The sequence below is a fragment of the Ahaetulla prasina genome, chromosome 1 (assembly GCF_028640845.1).
Source record: "Ahaetulla prasina isolate Xishuangbanna chromosome 1, ASM2864084v1, whole genome shotgun sequence".
Taxonomy (NCBI): Eukaryota; Metazoa; Chordata; class Lepidosauria; order Squamata; family Colubridae; genus Ahaetulla; species Ahaetulla prasina.
This window is the reverse complement of record NC_080539.1, coordinates 272,639,067-272,665,750: the sequence shown is the minus strand read 5'-3', so window position 1 is coordinate 272,665,750 and position 26,684 is coordinate 272,639,067. Positions and strand designations below refer to the sequence as shown.

At 34.1% G+C, this 26,684-nt stretch overlaps 1 protein-coding gene and 1 long non-coding RNA gene across 7 annotated transcripts in view; one reads left to right on the top strand and one right to left on the bottom strand.

Moving 5' to 3' along the window:
- SBF2 (SET binding factor 2) overlaps positions 1-26,684 on the top strand; it is a 227,044-nt gene that overhangs the window by 181,559 nt on the left and 18,801 nt on the right. For 3 of the 5 annotated variants that reach the window (XR_009152348.1, XM_058159757.1, XM_058159783.1), the window contains 15 exons: positions 221-483; positions 585-757; positions 1,014-1,087; positions 1,860-2,055; positions 5,502-5,629; positions 6,623-6,798; positions 7,476-7,621; positions 7,710-7,908; positions 11,780-11,976; positions 14,181-14,318; positions 15,194-15,289; positions 20,476-20,663; positions 22,258-22,434; positions 23,653-23,754; positions 25,138-25,323. Coding sequence is in view for 4 of the 5 variants with exons in the window: in XM_058159757.1 (XP_058015740.1) it covers positions 221-483; positions 585-757; positions 1,014-1,087; positions 1,860-2,055; positions 5,502-5,629; positions 6,623-6,798; positions 7,476-7,621; positions 7,710-7,908; positions 11,780-11,976; positions 14,181-14,318; positions 15,194-15,289; positions 20,476-20,663; positions 22,258-22,434; positions 23,653-23,754; positions 25,138-25,323 (2,439 nt within the window). In the remaining variant the exon portion in view is untranslated. Of the gene's footprint in view, positions 1-220; positions 484-584; positions 758-1,013; positions 1,088-1,859; positions 2,056-5,501; positions 5,630-6,622; positions 6,799-7,475; positions 7,622-7,709; positions 7,909-11,779; positions 11,977-14,180; positions 14,319-15,193; positions 15,290-17,487; positions 17,519-20,475; positions 20,664-22,257; positions 22,435-23,652; positions 23,755-25,137; positions 25,324-26,684 lie in introns of all 5 variants that reach the window. The other 2 variants (XM_058159766.1, XM_058159774.1) reach the window with 2 other exon arrangements.
- The window catches only part of LOC131186339 (uncharacterized), a 38,644-nt gene continuing 35,721 nt past the window's right edge, over positions 23,762-26,684 (bottom strand). For both annotated transcript variants that reach the window (XR_009152352.1, XR_009152351.1), the window contains one exon: positions 23,762-24,256. This is a non-coding gene — a long non-coding RNA (uncharacterized LOC131186339). The remainder of the gene's footprint in view (positions 24,257-26,684) is intronic.

The window sequence follows — 26,684 nt, the reverse complement described above, 5'->3', positions numbered from 1 at the left end:
TCATTCCCTTTGAAACTTTGTGTTATTTTATTGTGGTTTATGTTTATGTTTTTCTATTCTTCATCATGGTATCTTGAATATATTTAAGACAAAGTTTTCTGCCTAGAATCCTAATTTTTTCTCACTTTGATTTTTGATTTAATTTATATTCTTGCTCTAGAGGAGGAAAACATTTTAAATGTTAGAAATAAAATCATATCTAGCTATTTTTCTTTTCCAGGAGAAATTTTCCGAAAACCAAGGACAAGAAAAAACTGCCATGGACTTGGCAGCTGAGCAGTTACGTTTGTGGCCAACACTTAGTAAAGAGACTCAACAACAGCTGGTACAAAGTGAAGAAAGCATGGTCTTCAGCCAAGCAATTCACTTTGCAAACCTCATGGTGTATCTGTTAGTGCCACTGGACACCAGTAAAAACAAACTGCTAAGAATGTCAGCTACAGGAGACTGGGAAAGTGGAAGCAATAGCATTGTCACAAATAGGTGTGTCAGTAGAATTCCGCCATCGTTACAATTTGTTGTCATACAGAGTGATTCATTTTCTTACCCCAACTGGATTTAGCTTACTGGAATTGCTTTCTTAGCATTGCAGGCAGTGTTGCAGAGAGCTATGATACTGAAAGTGGTTTTGAAGATTCTGAAAATAATGATGTTGCCAATGCTGTGGTGCGCTTCATTACCAGATTCATAGATAAGGTTTGTACCGAAAGTGGAGTTACACAGGATCACATCCGAAGTCTTCATTGTATGATACCAGGTATGAGGAACCATGTTCTTATCTTGAACTCCTCTCATAGGGAGATATTTTGTTCTGTCTCAGAAAAGATCATCTTATTTGTATAGTGTACATCTGTGTTCTTTTCAGATGAAAATGAGAGTTTGTTAGTCTAATTTTAGTCACATCTGAACTATAGTGGGTTTTCTGGAGGCAATTTTTAGAATGGATAACCTGTTTTGTTAGTCTGTTTTGTTCTTGCTGTATTATGCTCATTTGGGGTGGCATTTATTCCTAGGAATTGTAGCCATGCACATTGAGACTCTGGAGGCTGTGCATCGAGAAAGTAGAAGGTTGCCACCAATACAGAAGGCAAGTATTTCAGGCTGTTTATATTGCTTTAAAGCTGTGAGAAATACAGCCAGTTTGACAGCTTCAGCTTTCCTTTTTCTAATGTGTTTGATAACATTTGAAAAGTTCAAAGTATTCCTAGAAAACTAATAATTTTAACAGATAAGCAGCTTTTCTATAATTTATGTGAAATACACACCAGAGAAAATACTGTAGCTCAGCCAAAATTCTAAGTAAAATAAACTGCTCTTGTATGTTTTAACATCTATTATATGCTGTGACTCAGCTTTAAATCAAGAAGCAGTTTAACCAGTAAAGCTTTTTTTTAGACTGAAGAGTAATTAACTAATCAAAACCTTTTCTCACTTATCCTTAGTACCAGTGGCTAAGTCCCAGAAGTTAAATAGTGAACTTCTGATCATGAATAATGAGAAAAGATTTATAATATTCTAAGGATCTACAATATTCTAAGAGTGGGGAAGCAGTGATTGCCTAACCAATATAATGTATCCCTTCTTACAGAGTTCTTGAATCAAATAAAAAAAGGGAAATGAGTACCCTGTCCCAGAGGATTATTAATTTTCTGTAGGTGGAGCATCTCTTCCAATTTAATAGGCAAAATCTGGTTATAGGAAAAAAAATGCTCCTGAATGGAAATCTTCCTAGGCTACACTGAATTTGCAGAAAATATTCAGTCCTGCTCTTTCACACTAACTTTGCCAGATTTGTTATAAAATATTATATTGTATTTGTTATGTTGCAACTTTTTAAAAAAAAATATCTTTGGATTCAGCCCAAGATTCTACGACCAGATTTGCTACCAGGGGAAGAGTTTGTATGTGAAGGTCTCCGTGTGCTCCTGGATCCTGATGGCAGAGAAGAGGCAACTGGAGGATTGCTTGGAGGCCCTCCTATTCTTCCTGCAGAAGGAGCTTTGTTCCTTACTACATACAGAGTTATATTTAAAGGCACCCCTCATGATCAACTAGGTATGATGTTTGTTATGAGTGTCAAAGGAATATGCTTTCCAGAAGCCATGGAAGATTAACTTATTTATTAATTGTTGTTATTTATTGTTTTATTATTTTAATGTATACTAATTTAAACGTTTCTAAGCCATGCCGAGTTGTCTCTGATGAAATGGGTGGCATAAATTTAATCAATCAATAAATAAACAAACACAGAGATTAACCATCTTCCAAACCTACATTCCATTTATATTGCTTCTAAAATAAAAATCATTCAAAAGTAAGATTTGTATCAAGATTTCTAATACTTTACTCAAAATGCCTTTCTGCAATCCCTGTAGTTAATTAAATGCAGAATTAGTATAAGCATTGTTGCAGTAAGGTTTATTATGTTCTATCTATAAAGTGGACATGCTATCTATGATATTCAGTGATAGATTTGCAAAAACTGAAAATAAAATTGTCGCTATCTAGAATCGCTTTGACTCCATGATTAGTGCAATTCCATTATTACCAAGCACAACTAGTCTAGTTGTGCTGGGTCTTGATATTTACTGTGGCCATAAACCAACATAGGTTTTTTAACATGTATTTATAACTATTAAAATAAGTCTGCCATTACATCAAGTGCGTTTCAAAACATTGGTGCTGACTTTTAAACCTTGTATAACATAACATAACATAACATAGCATAGCATAGCATAGCATAGCATAGCATAGCATAGCATAGCATAGCATAGCATAGCATAGCATAGCATAGCATAGCATAGCATAGCATAGCATAGCATAACATAACAACAGAGTTGGAAGGGACCTTGGAGGCCTTCTAGTCCAACCCCCTGCCCAGGCAGGAAACCCTACACCACTTCAGACAAATGGTTATCTAACATTTTCTTAAAAATTTCCAGTGTTGGAGCATTCACAACTTCTGCAGGCAAATCGTTCCACTTATTTATTTATTTTTATTTGCATTTATATCCCACCCTTCTCCGAAGACTCAGGGCGGCTTAGACTATGTCAAGCAATAGTCTTCATCCATTTGTATATTATATAACTGTCAGGAAATTTCTCCTTAGTTCTAGGTTGCTTCTCTCCTTGATTAGTTTCCACCCATTGCTTCTTGTTCTACCCTCAGGTGCTTTGGAGAATAGTTTGACTCCCTCTTCTTTGTGGCAACCCCTGAGAAATTGGAACACAGCTATCATGTCTCCCCTAGTCCTTCTTTTTATTAAACTAGACATACCCAGTTCCTGCAACCATTCTTCATATGTTTTAGCCTCCAGTCCCCTAATCATCTTTGTTGCTCTTCTCTGCATCTTTTTTACATCGTGGCGACCAAAACTGAATGCAATATTCCAAGTGTGGCCTTACCAAGGCATTATAAAGTGGTACTAACACTTCACGTGATCTTGATTCTATCCCTCTGTATATCTTAGAATATAAGATTATTTTCAAGACCTCTCTTCCATCTGCTCTGTCCAAGTGAAGTTAGGCTGATGAGTATTTTAAAAAAGAGCTTAGGCCTGATAAAGAAGGCCCACATCTAAATATCACAACATTGTATTTTCAGTGTCATAGGAATATTTTACCCTTTTTCAAGAAATTTTTGATTGTATCTTTATTAGATATATATTAAGTTAGTATGTTTGCTTTTGCATGTATTTAATATATAGCTTCTTTCCTGTGCTGTTGATTATCTATTTGATTTTTCTTTCTCTGTCATCTTTTCTTGTTTTTTCTTTTTCTCTCTCTCACTCTCACTCTCTCTCTCACACACAAATCATTTTTGATGCTTTGCTTTCATAATAAAAAGCACCATCTCCTAGCATATGCTTATTTAAGTGAATAAATAATTCACTTACGATTCTAGAACTAGTAGTTGTTAGCCAGCAACCATTTCTCTAATCTCAAGACAGTTAAAAATGCATCAAGATAATAGAAAGTGCTTGGTAATTTCCTTCATTCTCAGACTTATATTATATTTCCTTATGATGGCTCAGATCATTTACAGATGGTTTTTTAAAAATCTTGTCTGGTTACATTATTTCAAATAAAATGAAAGCTTAATATTTATGGCTCCAAAAAATAAGGGATTTATTTTTTATTACAAACAAGGAAATTGATGTTAAATATCATATTTAACATCTTTTCTTTTATGTACACTGAGAGCATATGCACCAAGACAAATTCCTTGTGTGTCCAATCACACTTGGCCAATAAAATTCTATTCTATTCTATTCTATTCTAATAGTTAGTCAGACTGCTATCCACCAAGATTCCTTGCACTCCCTAGTATTATTTTTTAAGGGAATTAATAAAAAGTATACTATTTCAAAATGCCATGAGAATAGTAGCGTGAACAAGCACAGAAACATTTATCTTAGGTATGAGGAAAAATAACAGCATTCCTTGATTAGCATTACTGTTATTTAAATGTAGCTGTACCTTTCTGAGGATAAACATTTTATTGTGCAAATTCTGTGGGTTTTATAAAAATAATCTCCAATTATTTCTAGACACCATGGAAACAGTGGTAGAAGTGATTCATCAATATTTTTCGTCAGTGCTTAGAATGAGAAACAATGTAGTAATATTTCTACATTCAGAATAATAGGGATAGTTTGTACTGGCATGGTTGGGGCTGATGTTCACTATTTACCCAGATTGTTGGGCGCAATATGCTGATTCTGTAAACTGTTTAGAGGGGGCTGTAAAAGCACTATGAAGCTGTATATAAGTCTAAGTGCTATTGCTAGTGCTATTTAGCAAATATATGCTAGGAAAAACTGTTTCTGTGATATAACAAATAACAAGGGTGACATCACTGGCCTTGCAGAATTATTAAAAATGATGCAGGAAATATAGTGCATAATATAAAATATATGATCTTTATCAGGAATGCTGCTGCAATGCATTTTTTGCCTGAAGTGGAACTAAACATTTCATCTACAGTTCACCTAGAAAAGCCAAAAGTCTTATGTCCAGACAGATTATTTTGACCCATGAGACAGGAAATACCACAAGCAACTATTCTTGTCTCTTCTTGTCTTGTCTGCTAGATGAGTATATTAGTTCAGCCGGCTAAAAATAGCTACTTCCGGGCAGCAAAAAGTATCAAAACAGTAAAGGTACAAAACTCAGTAAAGGTATAGAAATAGCAAGGATCAGTTTTGTTGACTCTACCCTATCTGGTTTGTCTATAGATAAATACTTTTTTTTTTCAAAGAGTAAAGAAACTCTTTTAATAAATATTAAGAAAATGGTGCAACCATTGGAAGTATGGGGAGGGGGGATTTAAATAAAAAAATAGATCAAAGCCCTAGGTGTAATTTATCTGTCCTTGAGGGTTTAATTCCTTTAGCCTTAGCATAGGTCTTTTGTGTGGTCTGACTTCCACATGTATGAATACATCTTCCCAGTTGCCTTACTTGATCTATGATGCAATGTTTCTCTCCTGATATTCTTAGTTGGAGAACAAACAGTTATTCGTAGCTTCCCTATTGCTTCAGTAACAAAGGAGAAGAAAATTACCATACAAAACCAACTTCAGCAAAGTATGCAAGAAGGACTGCAGATCACCTCAGCTACCTTTCAGGTAAATAGAATATAAAAACCTCATAGATCAGAAATATTCTTGTTTTGAAAATCCCATTGATTTCAAAGGCCTTTATTTTGTAACTACTCTGGATACCTTGAATAAGAAAGCAGAATAGAAACTTATTGACTTATGTGCCAAAGTAGTTTTAAAAAAGTTTGTTGAAATGGACACCTGCCCATACAAAACACTTCTACCTGCTCTTCATTGCCTTTTTGCTCCTGCTTATCATCCTGAGCAGAACTGACAACATTCTCCTGAGATTTTTATTAGAGAAATATATGAAGACACCAAAGAAAGGAAGTATCAAACTTACTTTAAAAGAAAGATAAGCAATAAAATACTCTCTTTCCCTTTGTTATGTTACAGTGCAGTTAGTTTATAGCACAAGTGATAGGCACAACAGGGCAAATTGTATGTTTCAGTGAACCCCTAGGAAACAGAAGCTGAGACAAATTCAACATTGTACAATGTTAAACACACATAATCCTGCAAATTTAAATGCTTATTTATGTTCAGTTGTCTACAGATTTATAATAAGAAAATAGTTTGCTTAGATTTACACTGAAACATAAAATTTTACCTGAGGTTCTTAAACCTTTGTATGCAATTATATCACTCCACACATGGGTTTTTAAAAGTGGGTAAGAAATAATATAGTCTTATTATAATATATAGTGCTGAAACAATATATTCCTGGTATCAAACCCAAAATATATTACTGTATAACTTAAATGCTCCTTTTACCTATAAGTTCAAATGTTGTTAATTATAAAAATGTATTAAAATAATATATTTAAAACATTTTATTCTAGTTGATTGACAGACACTATATTTTTTTAAATGAAGTATTAAGATTTAAAACTTTATAATGATGTTTAACTTAACAATACCTTTTTCTATTGCCCTAATACCAAATATCCTAAAATCTCTTTTTCGTTTATATTTCAATATTTATTTTATTTTTTTCTTATTATGTCATTTTATTTGCAGCTGATCAAGGTAGCTTTTGATGAGGAAGTGAGCCCTGAAGTTGTAGAGATATTTAAGAAACAGCTGATGAAGTTTCGCTATCCTCAGTCCATCTTCAGCACTTTTGCTTTTGCAGCTGGCCAAACAGCACCTCAGATCATCTTGCCAAAGCAAAAGGAGAAAAACACTTCTTTTCGGTAATGACTGCCTCTTTTATTTATGTGTCACATTTATTAGAAATATTATTTCAATGTAGAAATATAGAGCGGCATGGTGGCTTAGTGGTGAAGATGTTCACCTCCTACTTGGAACATTGAAAGTTCAGTCCTAGGTAGTGGCAGATGTTCCTCTCTCAGGGTGCAAAGAAAAACTATCTTCTGCGAACTCAGCATGTGTCAGGAAGGGCATCCAGCCAGTAAAGGCTGAGCTCCATCTGGTTGCCCCAGTTCTACCCCAAATAGGGACTACAGGATTGTCAAAAAGGAAAAAAATATTCTTAATTTTAGTTGATTTAGATTTTATACCATGCTTTAACAAAGGCGATAGTGCCATGTATTTCAAATGAAAACCAAATTGTAGTGAAAATGAACAAATAACATAATAGGACATTTACTGTGATCAACTCACACTTTTTTATTTCTGATTATTGAAAGAGGAAATGCATTCTGAATGTATATTTCAGGTACACACATGAAAATGGTTTGTGAAAGCTAAACTTGTGGGCATAATAGCACTAGTTCTTCTATTGGAAGGCATGGGGGCTCCACAGTATGCCACTCATTGAAGTAAAGCCTAGTAGACCTATTTTGGAGGAAAGAGGAAAATATACAGTTGCTAGCAAAGTACAGATTTTTTACTTCTTTTCTGAATTTAGCACTCTTTCGAAAACAATTGTAAAAGGAGCAAAACGTGCAGGGAAAATGACAATTGGCCGGCAGCACTTACTAAAAAAAAAGACAGGAACAATCATGGAGGAAAGAACAAATCGTCCTGGGTGTAATGAAGAAGATGATGTCTCAGGTAATAATAGATTGAAACCTCTTTTTTTGCCACTGTCTTGTTACACAAGTCACTGTATGCTAAGCTACTGAAATTATTGCAACTTTAGTTTCAGATGACAGTGAAATGCACACAAGTGGTACTTTGAAAGCATCAGAAAAATCAACAATGGAGCAGCTAGTGGAAAGAGCTTGTTTTAGAGACTATCAACGTTTGGGGTTAGGAACCATCAGTAACAGTTCTTCACGTTCAAAAACAGAATACTTTCGAATAACAGCTTTAAACAGAATGTATTCCCTTTGCAGAAGGTAAGCCAGCTTAGTTATTAAAATAGATCTAAATTACATGATCCACTTGTCACAATTTTTAATCTATGTTGCAAATGGCTGAAAAAAGATTATTTGTCTTTGTGGAGGGAAGACTTCTAGAGCAGAGGGTTTGCTTGTAAAAAATATCAAATAAAATTCCTGACATTTACATATTCAATTCAGTGGACATGATATAGTATTGATCTACTTGGGTCAGTAATTGGACCCTTATATTTCTAAACAAGAAGAAATTTAGTTTGTTGATTATCATCTGCGTGCAGTTTATTCATGAGATACCAACATTTAAAAATCATGTGATCTACAGTTCGTTTTCTCATTGCAATACTAACCTGATTAATGAGCAAATAAAACATTTTAGTTTTTTAAAAATGTTGATAGGTATGTGCATATATAGAAGTTGAAGTATACATAGAATATTAAGAGTCAAGGGGATAGTCAGAAGTTATGATTTCTAGCATTTAGTAACCATAAAGACTGCTCAATAAAAATACCAGAATCTTTGTTTATTTTTTATGGGCATTTGTTTAGATGTTCATAATTTTCCCATTACAACTATTTAAACACTTCAGGCTGGATTCACACGGATAGTTTATGAATGTTATCAGTCACTGGGTGATTTCCCTTTATAAGCATAGGAGTCTGGTATCCTGCTCCCTTTCTACTTTGTACCCAGTACTTAACTACTGTAGTTCTGGTTTTGTTTTGTTTTAATTTGTTGACAGTGGCCTACCAGGGCGAAGAGAGATTGCTGCTGAAAATGGATCACTGCCCTTATAGAAGTTTTTTCCTTCACTATATCTTTGTGAGAACTGTTCTCAGATACAGAGAGCAGTATCTTTTTTAACTGCCTATCTATATCAAGTACTGAAATATTTTTTTACCAAATGTGTTTGTTTTTCATCCAGGAACTTTTATTCCAGAACAGTTTCATCCATTATTGTGGTGTTAAGTCAGTCCCCACCCACCCCCCTCTCTCTCTCTCTCTGTGTGTCTTTGTGTTTCTGTCTGTGTGTGTGTGTGTGGTAGTAGATAGCTCATGTGTTGCTAGAGATTGAAAAGTGGAGCGAGAGAAGACTTTGGTATTGATATAAGTGGGCAAAATAAAGCAGAACTTTTTTAATGAACTGCATAAAATAGACTAATATTATTAAGATCAAGTTGTCTGCTAACAAAGACCTGTGAAATCTCCTACAGAACTCCCAACTTTAGGCTGCAGCATCATAAATGGCTGAATGAATTGAATTGCAGTTGATCCAGAAAAAAATTGGCTTGTTTGCCCAATCAGACAGCATCATGGAAATAAGCGTTTCACAATTGATGTTGAATAGAAACAAATACATAATGCTTAATTACAGGGGGTCCTGGATAGGTGGATGAAGGGGGCCCAGAGTTTCAGCTACTTCACTACTATCTTTATTCCTGTTCCTCTTCCTTCAGAACTCTTATCTTTTCCAGCCTACGTATATGAATTTATTCAAATTAAATAAGATTTATTGTTGTACATTTTCCTTACAAATTATCACACTATTGCTGACATTAGTTGTGTAAATAGCATCTTAGGCAGATCATTTATACAATGGTGCACGGGAGAAATCTCCAATACGTTTGCATCAATCATTGGAATATGAAAAAAAAAAACAGCCAGTGAATTTTGCAACCACTCTTGGGAATATGCTACTTTCATAAGAGCTTAATTACTTTATTTTTTTAAATTGTGTTTAACGTGCAAGTTTGTGTTGTGTATTTCCAAAACATACAGCTCATCAGAAATATTTTAAATGTGTTTATTTTCATATATGCACAAATGACCACAGACACTTTCATCCAAATTCCTCTTATTGAAAATGTTCCAAAACTCTAGAATCTTGTTGGAAAACCTGAACAAAACTTTTCAGCTGAATTTTTAAAAAAAAAAGTTATATAATCAGCTATTTCTATATTACAGCATTAAACAGATTTTGAGGCAAGCCAGAGTTCATTTTTTCTCAGGGCCAAAATATTGATTGTGTTTGATGTGTACATTTGAAACATCTAAATTTTCTTGTTCATAGAAACTAAGTATTTATAAACAACTAGCCATGGACAAGTATGAAATGTACATGTTGTTTTCTTTGTTGGTTTCTGTAGTGATTGCCTTACTTGCTAAAGATGCCTTCTATAATATAAAATATTACTATAATTATAAATTAAAATAATATAATTAAACTGTTAGAGCAAAATGTTGGGATAGAATTACTGGGCTAATTCAGCAGAATGAAGAAAAGGACCCTTATGGGTTCCAAAAACCCATGAGTCTGTAAAACCATTGCATTAAATTATTGTTCTGATAACCTTTATTTTAATACTTAATCCAATAATATGTTAGGAATTGTGCTGGAAAGAACTGAGCAAATATGACCAAGATTCCTTCTTTTTAACTGCTTATCACACACACACAAAAACCCTTTCCTTATTTTGAACTTGCAGAGTTGAGTACGATCAATAAAGACAGCTGTGCATTCAGCTTTGCCCATTCCCACCTCCAGAGAATCTGGAGCTGGAAGGGACCTTGGAGATCTTCTAGTCCAGCCCCTTGCTGAAGCAGGAGATCCTATACCATTTCAGACAAGAGACTGTCTAGTCTCTTCTTAAAAACCTCCAGTGGTGAAGCACCCACAACGTCTGAAGGCAAGCTGTTCCATTGGTTAATTGTCCTCACTGTTAGGAAGTTTCTCCTCAATTCCAGATTGCTTCTCTCCTTGATTAAGTTGGGAAGAAATCTAAGGGCATTTGGCAATTACACACACAAGGCACTTCCAGTAGAACCTATCACCTCTTTCCTGATTTGGATCAGTAAAAATTACTGGAGAATTTCATTGACTATAATTGAAAAGAAATTCCAGCATCTCTGATCAGCATTAGCCAGGTTGGAAAAGAAAGAGATTGGCAAGAACTTGGCAGTCAGAATTTTTGACAATAATTAAGCAATAATTATTGGCTGTTTCCAACCAATATTTTGATGCTCTGTTTTGTAAAGGAAATAGTGGATTAAAAATAAGCCATTGAAGTAAAAATATTTTCATCAATCTCCTATAAAAATATTGTCTGCATTAGAATTGTCAGTCCTAGATGATTGCAATGCTTACCCTACTACAGAACATAACCCTATCAATAAAAAGTGAATGGTATTAAAGCCACTAGCAAAATTGTAGGAAATCTGGACTCAAAAGGAACTGCTGAAAAGAGCCAAAGGAAAAAGTCCACCAGCAGAAAGTCATTCTGGGGGAAGGTGGGGCAGGGGTAATAACTTGACAGGTAATAGAATCTATTTTACATGTTCAGTTGTATGAAAGCAAAGTTTTTGAATCTGCTTCCTGAAGAGTGATCAAAAGCTTATTTTATTAATGATCAAGTAAAATGATGACAAAGTTTAAGTGTGCAGGGTTTTTTTAAAAAGTGGTTTACAATGCATATACAATATATATTTTTAAAAGCTTTTGAGTGAGAAGATTTAAAAACAAGAATACCACCACCACCACCCCAAACAAATTTTAGATGGTCCAATGAATAGCTTCTTACTATCTGGGCTATGGCAGATTTGACAGGAAATGACCCTAGCCTGGGAAATATCTGTTAAAACAGATGTAAGTGATATGTTGATACATTAGGTGGTCTTTTTTGGGTTGTTGCCACTCCTTCTCGGTGTCAGAACAAAGGTGTTTATTAGCTCTTGGAGTTTTCAGATGTTCTAAATTCACACGGTGTCTAATTTGCTGGAAATTTATCAGGAGAATTCTGTAATGAAAAGTCACATGAGCTTTTCTTTATAACCAATTCCATTGTATGACCTCCCTTTTTCACTTTGTTCCAGTTACCCAGGACTGCTAGTGGTACCCCAGTGCATACAGGACAGCAGCCTGCAGAGAGTAGCTCGCTGCTATCGGCACAATCGCTTGCCAGTAGTGTGTTGGAAAAACTCAAAAACAAGTACATTCCTGTTTCGAGCTGGTGGTTTCCATGGGAAAGGAGTTGTTGGCCTTTTCAAATCACAAAATACACAAACCTCAGGTGAGGTTATCTTTTGTATGAATTATCTCATAGAATGGGAAGGTGTTTATATCATCAATTGTTAGTACATTGCGTCAGTCTTTACAAATACTTTAGGTCTTTCTAAAAAAGTTAATACTTTCTCCAAACAAGTGCCTACAGATGTTCTGGACTTAACCTTTACATAGGCAAAATACCGTGGTAGTTAAAATGCACTTGGAGGGAAGTGGAATGGGGAAAATTATCTCAGTGTATTATGTATCATGGAACCTACATCTAATAAATGCAAAATTATTATGGTTCTATCTTGTTATCACTTTTAGGGAATAAGAGAAAAATATTTAATGTTTAGCTTATTTTTGAGCTTTATGTCTGCTCTGCTCTGCTATGTAAACAGACGAAATGTTGCTTAGCTAAATCCATAGTATCATACATAGACTGTATACATAGACATACATATCATACATACTCATTAGGATATGACACTCCCTTGAACAACCCCACACCCTAGCACACACCCCACAAATGTGACCATTTGCTAGGCAGTGAACTAAAATGAAAATCAGTATTTGTTGTATGAGGTAAGAGTGGAAATATGGTTTATTATATGCTTTGGTAACCAATTAGTATTATTAGCTTGCTTGAAAAAACTTGCCGTATGGAATTTTTGAAGAAGATAATAAAAAAAGAAATGAACAGTTATGTGCAAGTTACATAAACCATGAATCATTCAAGAATTTAAGATGTGAATAGATTTTAATTGCTTAAATATTTCCAGCATAATCCTGGGAATACTATACTGCTTTGTATGAGTTTGTGCTTTGAATGTATCCACACAATAAAAGAAAGTTCTTCGATGTCAGTAATCTACAAATAATTGCTGTGCAGCTTTTGTTGATATGTCTGTATAGGTACTTTCAAGTGTTTAACTGCAAGAATTGAGCAACTGGAAAAAAAAATGTATCACCAAGGATTTTGGATTTGGCCCAAGAACAAACCATCCCCAAAGTCATTGTTTGCTTAAGCCAAACTACATATAAACAGAGACTGTTCTTTCTTGTCATTATTTTGTTTGGGGCAAAAATATATATAAGGCTCAGGAACTAAGAGTGGAGAGAAAAAGGAATGCAGGATGAAATCGAAAAAGTACTGAAAGTGAATAATATAGGGAAAAGCGAGGGAAAAAATGCTGAATTGAAATAACGATTAAAAGAAGTAGTAGTTATTTGCATGTTCAGGTTCCCTGAATATTTGCACCTCTGTTGAGATGTGGCCATTTACTTACTGAATTTGCTGCACAGTTTCAGGTATATTTTGAAAATGATTAGGCTGTGCTTCAAGCATCATATGAGTCTTGCATCCTCTCTGCTTTTCAGTAAAGTTTTTCCTTTTTTTTTTTCAGGCTTCTTCATAAGCCTAAAGAAAAGATGTGGTTACTTTGTAAGTTAAATAAATCAATTCCATTAAAAGCCGCATTTTTTTTTTTTAGGCTTGTGCAAAAGCCCTCCAAAAGTGAGTTTCTTAGAGTGGTGCTATGCTTCCATGAGTCCAAAGTATTTCTTCTGAATCTTTTTCAGAGCATGCATTGCACAGCTCTGTTATTCATGCTCATATGAGTAGGCCAGTGGGAGAACAATATATGGAAGAGCAGAAAATGCTTGTATATCCACAAACAATATTATACTGGAACTACTGAAATAGTAAAGGTATCTTCATAAGGATATTTTAGAAGCAGCTCTTCATTAATACAGTAGTTATGTTTTGATTTCATATGGGGTCTTTTAGATTTTTAACTATTTTAATTTCGGCCACACTGTATAATAGGTTTTTTAATTTATTTTTAACTGTACATTGTTTCTTTTTTACTTTGGCTGTACACCGCCCTGAGTCCTTCGGGAAAAGGGCGGTTTATAAATCTAATAAAATAAATAAATAAATAATAAATATGGAAGCAGAATGCTAAAATTACCTCATATTACTTTCACAGTGATAGATGTTATATGTCTCATCGATGTTGGGAGGTATGACATTATATTATATTTAGTTTATATTTATTCAATTTTATTTTTAATTTGAATAGTATTTATTTTATCTGCCCATAATCAAAAGAGCAGATTTAAGATAACTAAATAAACACATCAATTGGATGCTGTTTTCATTTCAGAGAAGTGAAATGTGCTGTACAAATCAAGGGTATAATCTGTTTCCTGCATTTGTTTGCATAGCTCCTACATCACTTGAATCATCAAGCAGCATAGAACAAGAAAAATACCTTCAAGCCTTACTGAATGCAATTTCTGTCCATTGCAAATTGAATGGAAATAATACTCTTACCATCAGACCAGCAATTGCTTTATCTCCAGGTAATATGATCTTTTTGGATAGCTTGGTTAAAATCCAACATTAAACAGAAAATGTTATGTTTATAATGAACTTTCTTCTAATTTGATTTTCACATTATAATCTCTCATTGCCTTAATAAATCATTGCCTAGGTAGCTGATTTGTCTCTGGAATTTTTGCAAGTATACTTTTCATATAAATGGCAGTATATAAAAGTAAAGTATTTCGAACTGAAGTAAAATTGCTAACTAGTGAGATTCTGTGCCACATACATGAACAAATGTACAGGACTTTAAATCTATTAGAAATTTACATGCAATTTGAAATGCTTAACATAGCTTTATCAACATACATATAAATATATCTTGAAGGTGAAAGGTTAAAATATGATATGCTTTTTGCAGAATAGGTCTGGATAAAGCCATTAAGAAATGCATTAATATTCTATTTCAGTTGTCATGTGATGAAACCTGTAGGGTTCAAACAAAGGTAACGCTGCTGTTTTAGATACAGGAGCATGCAACTTGCCAAGTTTGTCCATTTGGCTTAATCAGTTGGTGAAATCAATTGTATCTAAATTCTGGCTTTTTCATAACATAACCCTGTCACCAATTGTGCATGCTTTGCTTCATTTGTTGTTAAATACTTCAATTGTGTTAGCCATGCCTAACTTCCTGTGATGCTGCAAATGTATACTTGCTATTTCTAATTATGTGTAATGTCTCTTAAATGTGGGAAAGTGGCAGCAGTTAGATAAATGAACCATTAAAAGAATATTTCTATATATGTGTCATTGTTTTCAAATATAGGGTTCAAGTTAGGGTAATATATAGGTAATGTGTCAACTTGAATGATATTCTACTTTTAATCTCTCCATTCTTTTTGACTGACTTTAGGCACTGAAAGGAGGGCTTCAAGAATGTCTACTGTGTTTAAGCAGGTAGTGCCAGGACATTTGGATGTAAATCTATCCAATAGCTTTGCTCGAGGAGGTTAGTAAGACTAGTTCAAAGCCTACCCATGAAGGGTGATTCTTGCATTTTGCCTCACTTGATTGCATTATACACACATGAATTATAACTTTTTATAGAAATTGCCTGATCTGCATATCAATACAAGAGTAGGCATTTTGAAATAAAGATTGCACATGCAAATGAATATGCATGTAGTTCTTGTCATTTGGGGTTAGGTTTTTATTTTTTGTTTTTTTGTTTTTTGTTTTTTGCATCAGCAGTAAGGACTGGTAACAATTATGTTTTCTAGATTTCAGCTGTGAACATTTTATCAGATGGGAGATGCCATCAAGAGCATATTTTAGGTGGAATGCTAGGTGGGCTACCTGTCATAACATTTACTCATATATTACTTACACATTCAATATTTGACCACATGTACAGAATATGAAACTACATATGGAGCATCCAGGGGTGAAATGCTCCCAGATCAGACCGGATCATGCGATCCGGTAGCGATCGTGGCCGGTCGTTCAGCGATCCGGTAGTGATGGCGGAGCAAAGCTCCACCCACCCGCCCGGGTGTCATTACTTCCTGGTTTTACCAGGAAGTAATGTGGGGTAGTACATTTACTTCCATTACTTCCTGGAAGTAAAACCAGGAAGTAATGGGTTTTTTTGCGCATGTGCAGAAGGTCTGCGCATGCATGTAATGCACGCGCACAAGCAAAGCAAATGCGCATACATGGCGCATACACTTCCGAACCGGTAAGGAAGGTAAGTAGATTTCACTCCTGGGAGCATCCCAGGACAGTGTTTTCATAGAATAGAATAGCCATGGCTTCCAGCAGCTGTTCTTTTCTACACATTCACAAATGTGGATCATTAAAGTAATAATTTTTAATTACCTGTAGAACTCAACTTTTCAGTCAAGATGTTTAATACTGAAACATCTTTTATGTATAGATATTAATACTATATATTGAAATGAAAATGTCTACCCACAGCAGAATTATTAAATATAATAAAATATTATAACAAACTTTTTTCTGAGCATTGCTTTTAAACATCAGTTTGTTGTATTGATTGCACAGCCACTGCAGATTCTTACACAACTGAGGTATATGTAATTGACCCTGCATTTTAGTAAAATAATAAAATACTCTGTTTCTAACAGTGCCCTTCAAATTGCAGGAATATGCTTTTTTAAAAAAAATAATGTGATAATTTAAAATGACCAGGATTTGACTGGGAAAAAGATACAATTCAACTGAAAGTAACTTCTATCTAAATTCACTATAGATGATAATATTTTAATAATGAATAGATTAGAAACTAATGGAAGAGGTCCTTTTAAAATACAGTAATAGTGTACAAGTGTGTACAATACAATAATTGTGTAAAATACAATTGTGACAATACTATAAAATTTGTAGTTTATCATGTGTGGTAGATCAAGAGTGACAAGATACAATAGGCTTATGAAAAATGTTTTACTTGTTAAGATTGACACTTAAAGAACAAAATGCCTCCAAATTTAGAGTTGTTAGAATTAAACTGAATTTAAAATTATTCACAAATCACATCTGGCTATTCTTTCATTGTGGACACCTAATTTAGAAAGCAATAGCTGTTTGTTGTTCTTTTTGTTGCTATTGATAGGAGTTAAAATTATTTGCTCACCTACTGCAACTCACCTAGGGATTTGCCAATAGATACCAGTCTACTTTTTTTTTTTTTACTATCCTTAATATAACAAATTAGGGACAGTGCTGAATTTGGAAGTCAAATTTATTTAATTTGGGATAGATGAGGTATAATGATGTGGATTGGCTATAGCAGTAGAATCAGCCTGAGAAGAGTTATGTCTACTAATAGAGTAGAATCATTAAGTAGACATGTTTGTACTAGCTTCTAGCAAGACCAGTCATTGTATTGGTTAGAATGCCTATGACAGCATGTAGGAGATTCATACGCATTGTATTGGAAGAATGTAGTTGGCAAAGTCACCAAAAGCTTGCCTAGATTTATTCTGTAAGCAGTCCAGAAAATATTTAGGCTTCCCCTAAAAATAATCTAGGATAGCAATAACTTTCCTTCTATGTAATTACATAATTTCTCTTCCAGTCATTGCTCTCATAAAATCTTGATATAATAATGAAACATGCTAGGGATAAAAACAAAATATATTCATTTTTTTTCTTCTTTTACATGACAATTTACCTCCATAATGCAAGGAGTACCAAAAAGAAGCACTTTACTGTAACGGTAACTGTGAATTCAGCCTTGTATTTAATTTAGAACTTTCTTGGCAACGTTTTTGTATTTTAGGATGAAATATCTTTTCAAAACATTCATTATAGTATTAATATTTATTTGTTATCTTACTTTCAGAAGAATGGGTATATTAGCTGACTGTATAATATAGATTTCATATAAAAGCACTCAATTTCTTGAAAATCTCAAGGAAAAAAATCAAAACCATAAGCAAGGAAGCTGTATGTAGAGTGATTACAACTATCAGCATAGTTAAATTCAATGCTAAGTGAATATTCTTGAATGTTGTAATATGTATGTCAATTGGTTCCAATTGCCATTTAGATAAATGGTAAGTAGCCATTTTTTAATATGTTCCCTGTCTTGATTATAAAGAATACAAAAATAGAAGAAAACTGCCTTAGTTGGTGGAAGCATCATACTGAAGTGCATTCTTGGTCAGTTATAAACACTGTCTTTATTTTTTAACATAAAGTCAATATTTGAAAGAGAAGAATTCTGCCATCCTTCCTTATGAATCTATTATTAATAAGGCTGTTAGATTGCAAAGTTTATATGAGCAAATGATTGTATTTAAGAATACAGTACAAATAGCTAGAAATAAAGTCTTTAGCTTAGGTTTGAATTACAGGGTACTTAATCAACTGTATGAATAAGGTTTAACATTCAGGTTAACTTTCAGCCTAAATATTTATTAAATTGTAAGATTAGTGGAATAAAATATTTCAAAAAGAATGACATTCCTTGTTACTCTCAAATTATTTAATGCTTTTTTCTTTAGAAAAATTTAAAATCAAAGCTAAAATGCTTTTCCTTAAGAATCAGAAATCATTTCAGTGAATTTCTATTTAAATATATAGCTCCATTATACAGAATGATTTAATCATCTTAATACCATAAGACTAGATATTATGTTTAATAGTCAATGTACTAGTGTTATACAATAGGCTCAACCAAACCAAAATTTTGCATGTTAATAATTTGATTGCACAAACATATGCTTCGAATGGTGCTTGAAATTAAGAGATACAGAGATAAATTTGTTTGGTCTTTCACCCTGCATTGATTTTATTGTTCTACCAATAAAAATAAATAATACTGATAAATTGTGAATTTTGAAACTGATACATTTTTCCAGAATTGTTTTTTTCATAGTGGATACTCTTCCAATTGGTATAATTCACTGTCACATGGCTGTTATGCAGATCTGCAGTACCCATGAATGTTATTCTATATTACAGCTGATCTACATTTTTCTCCTTGCAGCTTGATTTAGAGATTGAATCCTTGATGCTACCTGTTAAAACTCAAATGTTACAAGAAATTGTTTTTATCATAATCAAAACAGTAGAAATATAGAAGTAATCTTTCTTTTTTTTTCTGTTCAATATGCTGTGACTGCTTTATTGCAATGTCCGCCCCATTCCTTTTCCTTTTCCTCATGTCCTTACTGATAACTGCCAGTGGTTGGGTACAGAGATAAATGTTTCAAACAAATTCCAAATTAGAAAGAATCTAAATTTTCACATTTCTTTTATGATGTGTATCAACGCACCTTAAAGAAACTAAGTTGGTTTGCTTAGGCATGAAATATACTTGCCAGGCCATGTTCTTGCTATGGAGTGATTCATAGACCTATAAGCATTATCTTCATTGCAAAAAGGACGAAATTATGCTCAGATCATTTACCAAAAACTAAATCATGAAGAAATGTTGTTACACACGTACTCTTGCTCTCATAAATACTAATGGTTATTAAAAAGGGAATAAATGTCTAAATTATAAGGTAAAATAGTACATATATCCATTTGCTTGTTTTAAGTATTATCTTATGATCACAAGAAATTTGAAAGTTATCTATATGTCCTTTAATCACTGTAACCCACCACTGGCTAATGTGGTAATCTGCATGTGCTTTTCAATCTGCAATCATCGCTTTTTATGTAGTGCAAGGTATAATGAAGCCCTGTTTTAATAATGGCAAAAGGGGAATTTTTAGAAAAATGATACAACATGATCATTGCTCTGAGTCTTGAATGGCAACTGATTGTTTAATTATTTATTAGTAATAATAAAGATTGCATACCGTTTTCTTTATTTCAGAGATTACTTTAAATAATAGTTTACCACCTTCAGTTTCATCACTAAAAGTCAGTAGGCTGGCTTTGTATGTAGGTGGGACAATTCCTCTCAGCAATATTTGTGTGGCAACACTTCATTACTTTTTAATCATATCAACTGCTATTGTACAGTTTCTCAGTAATAATATCAGTTGATCTGGAATTCTCAGCTGCATCATTAATGTTGTTAATAAATCCATAGAGAGCAATGACCCTCAGATCAAATATGACTTATATTTTAATACACTTGCTGTTCTCCAAGAGTGTGTTACTTCACATGACAGTGTGAAGGGCCAGAAGAGCTGAAGAACCATTGGTGGGAAACAGTAGAATTCGCTTATCTCTATTACATGTAATGGTAGTATATTTCTGGCATCAACTGGATTGTTCAGATCACATGATTAATTTCATGTGATAAGGAATAAGAAATCACATGGCCCCAGTTCAATGTACTAATGTTAGTAATAGAGGAATAGAGGTTTTGTAATGGCATATATGCCAACAGCATCGTATTAATTAGTAACTGCTTTTTCCTATTCTCTAATCCCAATGGAAATTAATGCACCTCACTTAGAAGAGGCTCACACTGTTTCTAGGTAATGTGGTTACACAATGTCTATAGCTAGCTGAAGATACAGAAAAATAGCTTCATAAAGTATTAAACATGAGGTGATTTGAATGTGATTATTATAGTAAATCAAGGTTATCAATTTAGAGCAGGTTACATTAAACATGTGTAAGCATATAAGGCAGCATGTAAATTTAATAAAAAAAGCTCTTGTGTGTGAAAATATAAAATATTTCATAACATTTTTAATTTTTATGAAGGTGTGTGGGCCAGTCTTCGTTCTAGTGGTCGATTTATCAGCACTCAGATGCCATTCCTTGATGTGGGTGCAAGATTAGCTGGAAAAGATGGTTCACCTTCATATACCAGCAGCAGTGCCTACTTGCAAAACCGACTCCTCAAGCGACAAGCTGCTCTTTACATATTTGGAGAAAAATCTCAACTCAGAGTATGTTTGTTTTCCATATACTTCTAGGCTTTGGGTGGAATAATATTACAACTTATTTATAACTGGAATGCAACACAGCAGTGAACTGTGGCCATTGGAACGCTCTTGGTTTCAATAAGTCTTAAATCTCACAGTTGTGCTGGACTGCCAGGATTTCAGCTGAAATAGCATAGGCACAGGGATTCTGTCAAGGCTTTGAAGAGATACTCAATGCATTATTAGAAGCAGCAAAATTAGAAAGAAAGGGAGCTGGAAGCCGCCAAGAAGTGTCCTGAAAAACCTTCCTAAAGGCCTAAAATGGTATCACCAAAACTTGTCAATCCAGTTTTGAGGTACTGGAGAATACATGAATGGAACCTTGCAAGTTTCATGTGGCTCAGGAACTCAGGTTGCCCATCCCTGCATTAGAATATAATGTGTGCAAAGCTGCCCCCCACTGCACAGTGACCACTGAAAACGATGCATTGAACTTGATACCTGGAGCCTAACAATGTGATTTCATTATTAGTTTTAATTAAGTTATTTTACTCTGTTAAAATTAAAGGCAATTTGTCACAGTCCATTCTTTTCAGTGAGATGGATGTTGAGTTGAGTGTTCACCCATATTTGGGCATATCTAATTAAACAAATACCATTTTTACATATGACTGGAAGATCTGAATATGATTGTATTTACTTACTCTTGTTCAGTGATGTATTTAACATATTTCATTTAACATATTTCATAACAGCATTTCAGGACCGTGATTTTCATAAGAATGCTTTCATAAGGAAGCACAAAATGGTAGATTCAATACCAGATTATAAAAGTACCTTAAATCATAGTTAAATAAGCCAAGTAAAATAGAGTCAAATGTATAACAGTTGGCTCAAGACTCATGAGTTAATTAGGGCATCTGTTGGAACTTTGAGAAACAGCAGCAAATGCCATAAAACTTTTTAAAATTGAAATCTGGTGGTGATTTTAAAGCACTGGTTGGTTTCAGCCAATCAACAGATTTCAATCCAAACCATATCAGTTATATATAATATTAACAGTATGATAGCAAAATGGTCCTGCAACATTTATAGTGGTGTCCCAATAAAGTCACATAAATTGAGGAATTCAGAACCTCTCAAATCTAAATAGCACTTTTATGTTCAGTAACACCAACTCCTAGTATCCAAAGCCCCTTTCCTAGGCTATCATAAAAAGGGAAAGTTCAAAAATGTGGACTTTTCATTACCATTTTTCATATTATTCTAATTAGATTCCAGGAGAGAGAAAAACTGCAGTCTGCATTACTTTGATTTTTTAATTTTGATACAAGGATCTGCCTAATACTAAAAAAAAGTTGTACGGTCATCACATTACAGCAAAATAAATCAGAGAGTTGTGGGTCATGAGGTCATTTAAGTTTTGCAGCCAAAAATCAAATATAAAGCAAGTTATGTAAGATACATACTATACCTAGTAATACCATGTCATGTCAGGTCTCAGAAAAAATGTTAAGTTCTTCCAAAAAAATGGGGTAGGAAAACTAAATCCCTTAATAAATAGTTTAAGTGTATGTTTAAAATGAATAGCATAAATAAATGTCTTCTTTGTCCACAGGGCTTCAAGCTTGATTTTGCTTTAAATTGTGAATTTGTTCCAGTTGAATTCAGTGACATCCGGCAAGTGAAAACTAGTTTTAAAAGACTCATGAGTGCTTGTGTTCCTAGCAATATTCCAGCAGATTCTGAAATAACATTCCTTAAAGCTCTTGGAGAGTCTGAATGGTTCCCTCAGGTAAAGTGATATGGGGCAGTCATAAATGCTTGTGATTTCTGAGAGAAAACCAAGGCTATTTTGATTCTGTAAAAAAAAATCATCATTTTTTTCTGCATTAAATAAAATCTGTATTTCTATGGAGACAAATAAACATCAATCAGTGAATATTTATATTATGGCAAAATGGATACTCACTTAATCATAATCAGCCATAAAAATGTTGCATTTGGCTATAATAATTTAAATCTACTCTTGAAGTCAATTTCCATTTTCTGCTTTTAACAAAAGAAATTCAGTTTAAGAAACTATTACCATAGATTTTCCCATAGTAAATGTCTCATCACTATATTATTGGGTAGGTCAGGTACATGGCACAGGTATATTGAAACTAAATAGAGTGCCTTCCTTGATAATGATTTGTATCTAATTATTTTAAGGTGGTTTTATATTCAATGCCGGTTACAAGATAATTAGCCACTCATTTATTTTTTAAACGAGATTGATAATGCGATGAACTGTATTGTGGAGTTTAATCCCTAGAATCTATATAATTATATCATGTTTTGTAACAGAAGCTTTTTTTGTAAAACATATAACATGCTATAATATAGTTTGAGAGCCAATTGGGCTTGAAAAAATTATGACTGTATTATATATCAAAAGAGAACAGCACCTGGCTAATTCTGGTTGCTCTCAGAAAAACTAAGAAGTGCCAAATCTGGTTAATACTTAAATGGAAGACCATCAGAAAATTGAAGTTGTAAAACAAGACTTGTAAGATAAAAAAAAATGCCTGAAAGAAGGTATTGATCAGCCATTTGTACGTTATTGCCAAGAAAACAGTTTAAATGTGTCCATTAAATCTTCAGTCTTAAGGCAAACTTCAACTAAAGCATTTGATCCATAAAACTCCTTTATGGGTCAGTGCAAGAGTACCCGTATTATTTAGTGCTCTGTAAGCATTTTCATTTAATAGGAAAAAAAAGATGTTCCCTCTGTAGTCGTGAGGCCTAGAACTACTAATTCAGATATGGGTCCAAATGAGGGGGGAAATCACACTGTACTTAATTCTTCACTTTGTTCTTTTTGTTTTAAACTATATAAATTATTAGTTTAATAAGACTTGATTCAAACTGAGTATCTAATATTTTCAATAGCTTTAATAAATAGATTTTATTAGTCATTGTATAAACTATCATTCATTTTAGTAACCTGTTTCCTTTATATTTTGTATAGCTTCACAGAGTAATACAGTTGGGTGTTATCATATCAGAGCTACTTGAAAATGGTTCTTCAGTTTTAGTTTGCCTGGAAGATGGCTGGGACATCACAGTGCAGGTCAGTTATTATGACCTGCATGTATTGCAGGCAAAGTGAGAGAGACTGGAGTATATTTGGACAAGGGATGTAATATGAAAGGGAAGTTAATAAAAATTCCTTTTGCTGCTGCAGAGAAAAGCTTTCCATTAGCAAAGGGGAGCCAGTCCCCTCTAATGGGACTGGGTTTGCTTGATCAAAATGTTTTATATTTAAAGCTCAATTATATCCTGAAACCATTCTGAGACTACACAAAACAGAAAATAATGCATTTCATTTAAAACCCCATCATTCAAAAGAATATCCTGTGAACACTTTTCTTGAGAATTTTAGCTTCATCTCTGAAATTCATTGTTCCTCTTCACAAACTGAAGTATAGTTTCCACAGTTGTTTTAAATAGGATGTAATAAGGCCCAGAAAAAAGCAATCTCTCTCATGCCTTCTTATCTGCAAATATTCTTCGCATATAATTCTATTAAAGAAGATTTTCTGACGAAAAACTGGAGGTAAGAAATTGTCATCCTGTGGAACAAAAAAACAAAATTAACATGATTGTACTATTTTCAAATATAAGTTTAAAATTTGTTTCATCTTTAAATTGAAAGTTTCCAGATTTCCATAAAAATTATGTCTATATTGTAATTCAACCCTGGATTAACCATTAAGCAAAAGAAGCATGTGCTTAGGACACTAAGAGAAAGAGGACACTACAAAAGATTTTCCTATCTGAAGGTTTTATCACATTTCTCATCGTGTGAGAATTTTGGGCTATGCTTAGCAATAGCAATAGCACTTAGACTTATATACCGTGCTTTACAGCCCTCTCTAAGCAGTTTACAGAGTCAACATATTGCCCCCAACAATCTGGCTCCTCATTTTACCAGTCTTGGAAGGATGGAAGTCTGAGACAACCTTGAACCTGATGAGATTCAATCTGCCAAACTGCTGGCAGCCAGTGATCAGCAGAAGTAGCTTGCAGTACTGCATTCTAGCCACTGCGGCTCTAGATGCTTAGGGCAGGGGTCTCCAACCTTAGTAACTTTAAGGCTTGTGGACTTCAACTCCCAGAGTTCCTCAGCCAGCTTTGCTGGGAGTTGAAGTCTACAAACCTTAAAGTTGCTAAGGTTGGAGACCCCTGGCTTAGGGCATCTATTGGGGTTAATTCTCATGTTGTAGCAGTTGTGAACTAATTTTTCACTATAAATAATGTACTGCAGTTGAGTAGTTCCAAAGTCCCAAAGGTAGATAGTACATTTACATGTATATCTAAAAGTAGATGGTACATTTACATTTATATCTAAACAGAAAAGCCTCATCTTAACGGTAGCTAGAAATAAAATGTGTATTTGAGTGTGTATATAAAAGCATTCAGGTTAATATAACAGTAACATTTTGTGGCCTAGGTGGTATCCCTTGTGCAATTACTCAGTGATCCATTCTATCGAACACTTGAAGGATTCAGAATGCTAATAGAGAAAGAATGGTTATCTTTTGGTCATAAGTTCAGCCAGCGCAGTAACTTAACTCTTAATTGTCAAGGAAGTGGATTTGCACCCATTTTTCTGCAGTTCTTGGATTGTGTACACCAGGTAAGCCTAAATAAATGAGCATATTTATGTACATAGTGGATATTTATTTGTTTCTAAAAATCATAACATGCATTTTAATTGTTTATAATACAGAAATTGAGAGCCAGTTTGGTGTGGCAGTTAAGCCATAAGGCTAGGAATTGTGAGAGCATTACTTCCACATTAGGCACAAAGCCAGCTGGGTGACCTTTAGTTAGTTACTTTCTATCATTAGAAGAGAATGTTTGTAGCTCAGGGTTGAACTGTGGGTTCCAGCACTAGGACTGATGATGTTGCATAGTTTGGTAATAAAATATCTGCAAAAAAACCATCAAAATCACAGAGCACCAAGGACCATATAATAATTTTCTCTCAGTCTTAGAAAGAAGTCCATGGCAAACACTTCTATAAATTCTTGCCAAAAAAACCTGCAGACACTTGTCCGGGTAATCTCCAAGAATCAGTCATGATTGAACAGAAGAAATTCCCTACGTCTCGGTGTATAGTCATGCTAGCTGCCTGATCATGGAAATGCCTTAAGACAACATTGGCTCCTTTGGCTTAGAAACAGAGAATAGAATAGAATTCTTTATTGATCAAGTGTGATTGGACACACAAGGAATTTGTCTCCAGTGCATAAGATCTCAGCATACATACAAGCAACAAGTGATAAATCATGATCATGATCATAAAATATAATCATTAAACATCATTAGATACAACACTCAGTGATAGTCATAGGATACTAAATAATATAGATCATAATAGGATACTAAGTAAAAGCAATCAACATAAATTGTGAGATACAAAAAAAAAAGTTATAGTCATCAAAAGCTAAGGAAATAGGTAATAGGAAAGATGAGAAGGATAATAATAATAGTAATACAACCCTACTAGGTGGCTTGACTGTGTTATGGGTATTAATTGTTTAGCAGAGTGATAGCGGGGGGGGGGGCAGTAGTGGGTTTTAATTTCAGCTGCTACCAATTCGCTCGGTGCGTGCACACTTGTACACGTGCGACACTTCTGTGCATGTGCAGAGCTGTCCAGGAGGGTGGGCGGAGCCTCCCGCAATTACCGGTTCAACTGATCTGGGGCAAACCACTGGCAACTCACCACTGGGCGGGGGGATGTCTTTGTGTCTGGTTGTTTTGGCATGTAATGTCCTACAATGTCAACTTAAGGGAAGAAGTTTATGTCCAGGATGTGAGGGGTCTGTAGATAGTTTTGCAGCTTCTTTTTGGCTTGTGCAGTATACAGGTCCTCAATGGAAGGTAGGCTGGTTGCAATTATTTTTTCTGCAGTCCTATCTGTTGAAATCTGTATCTCTCCTGTGTGATTGCTGTGCCAAACCAGACAGTTGTAGAGGTGCAAATGACAGA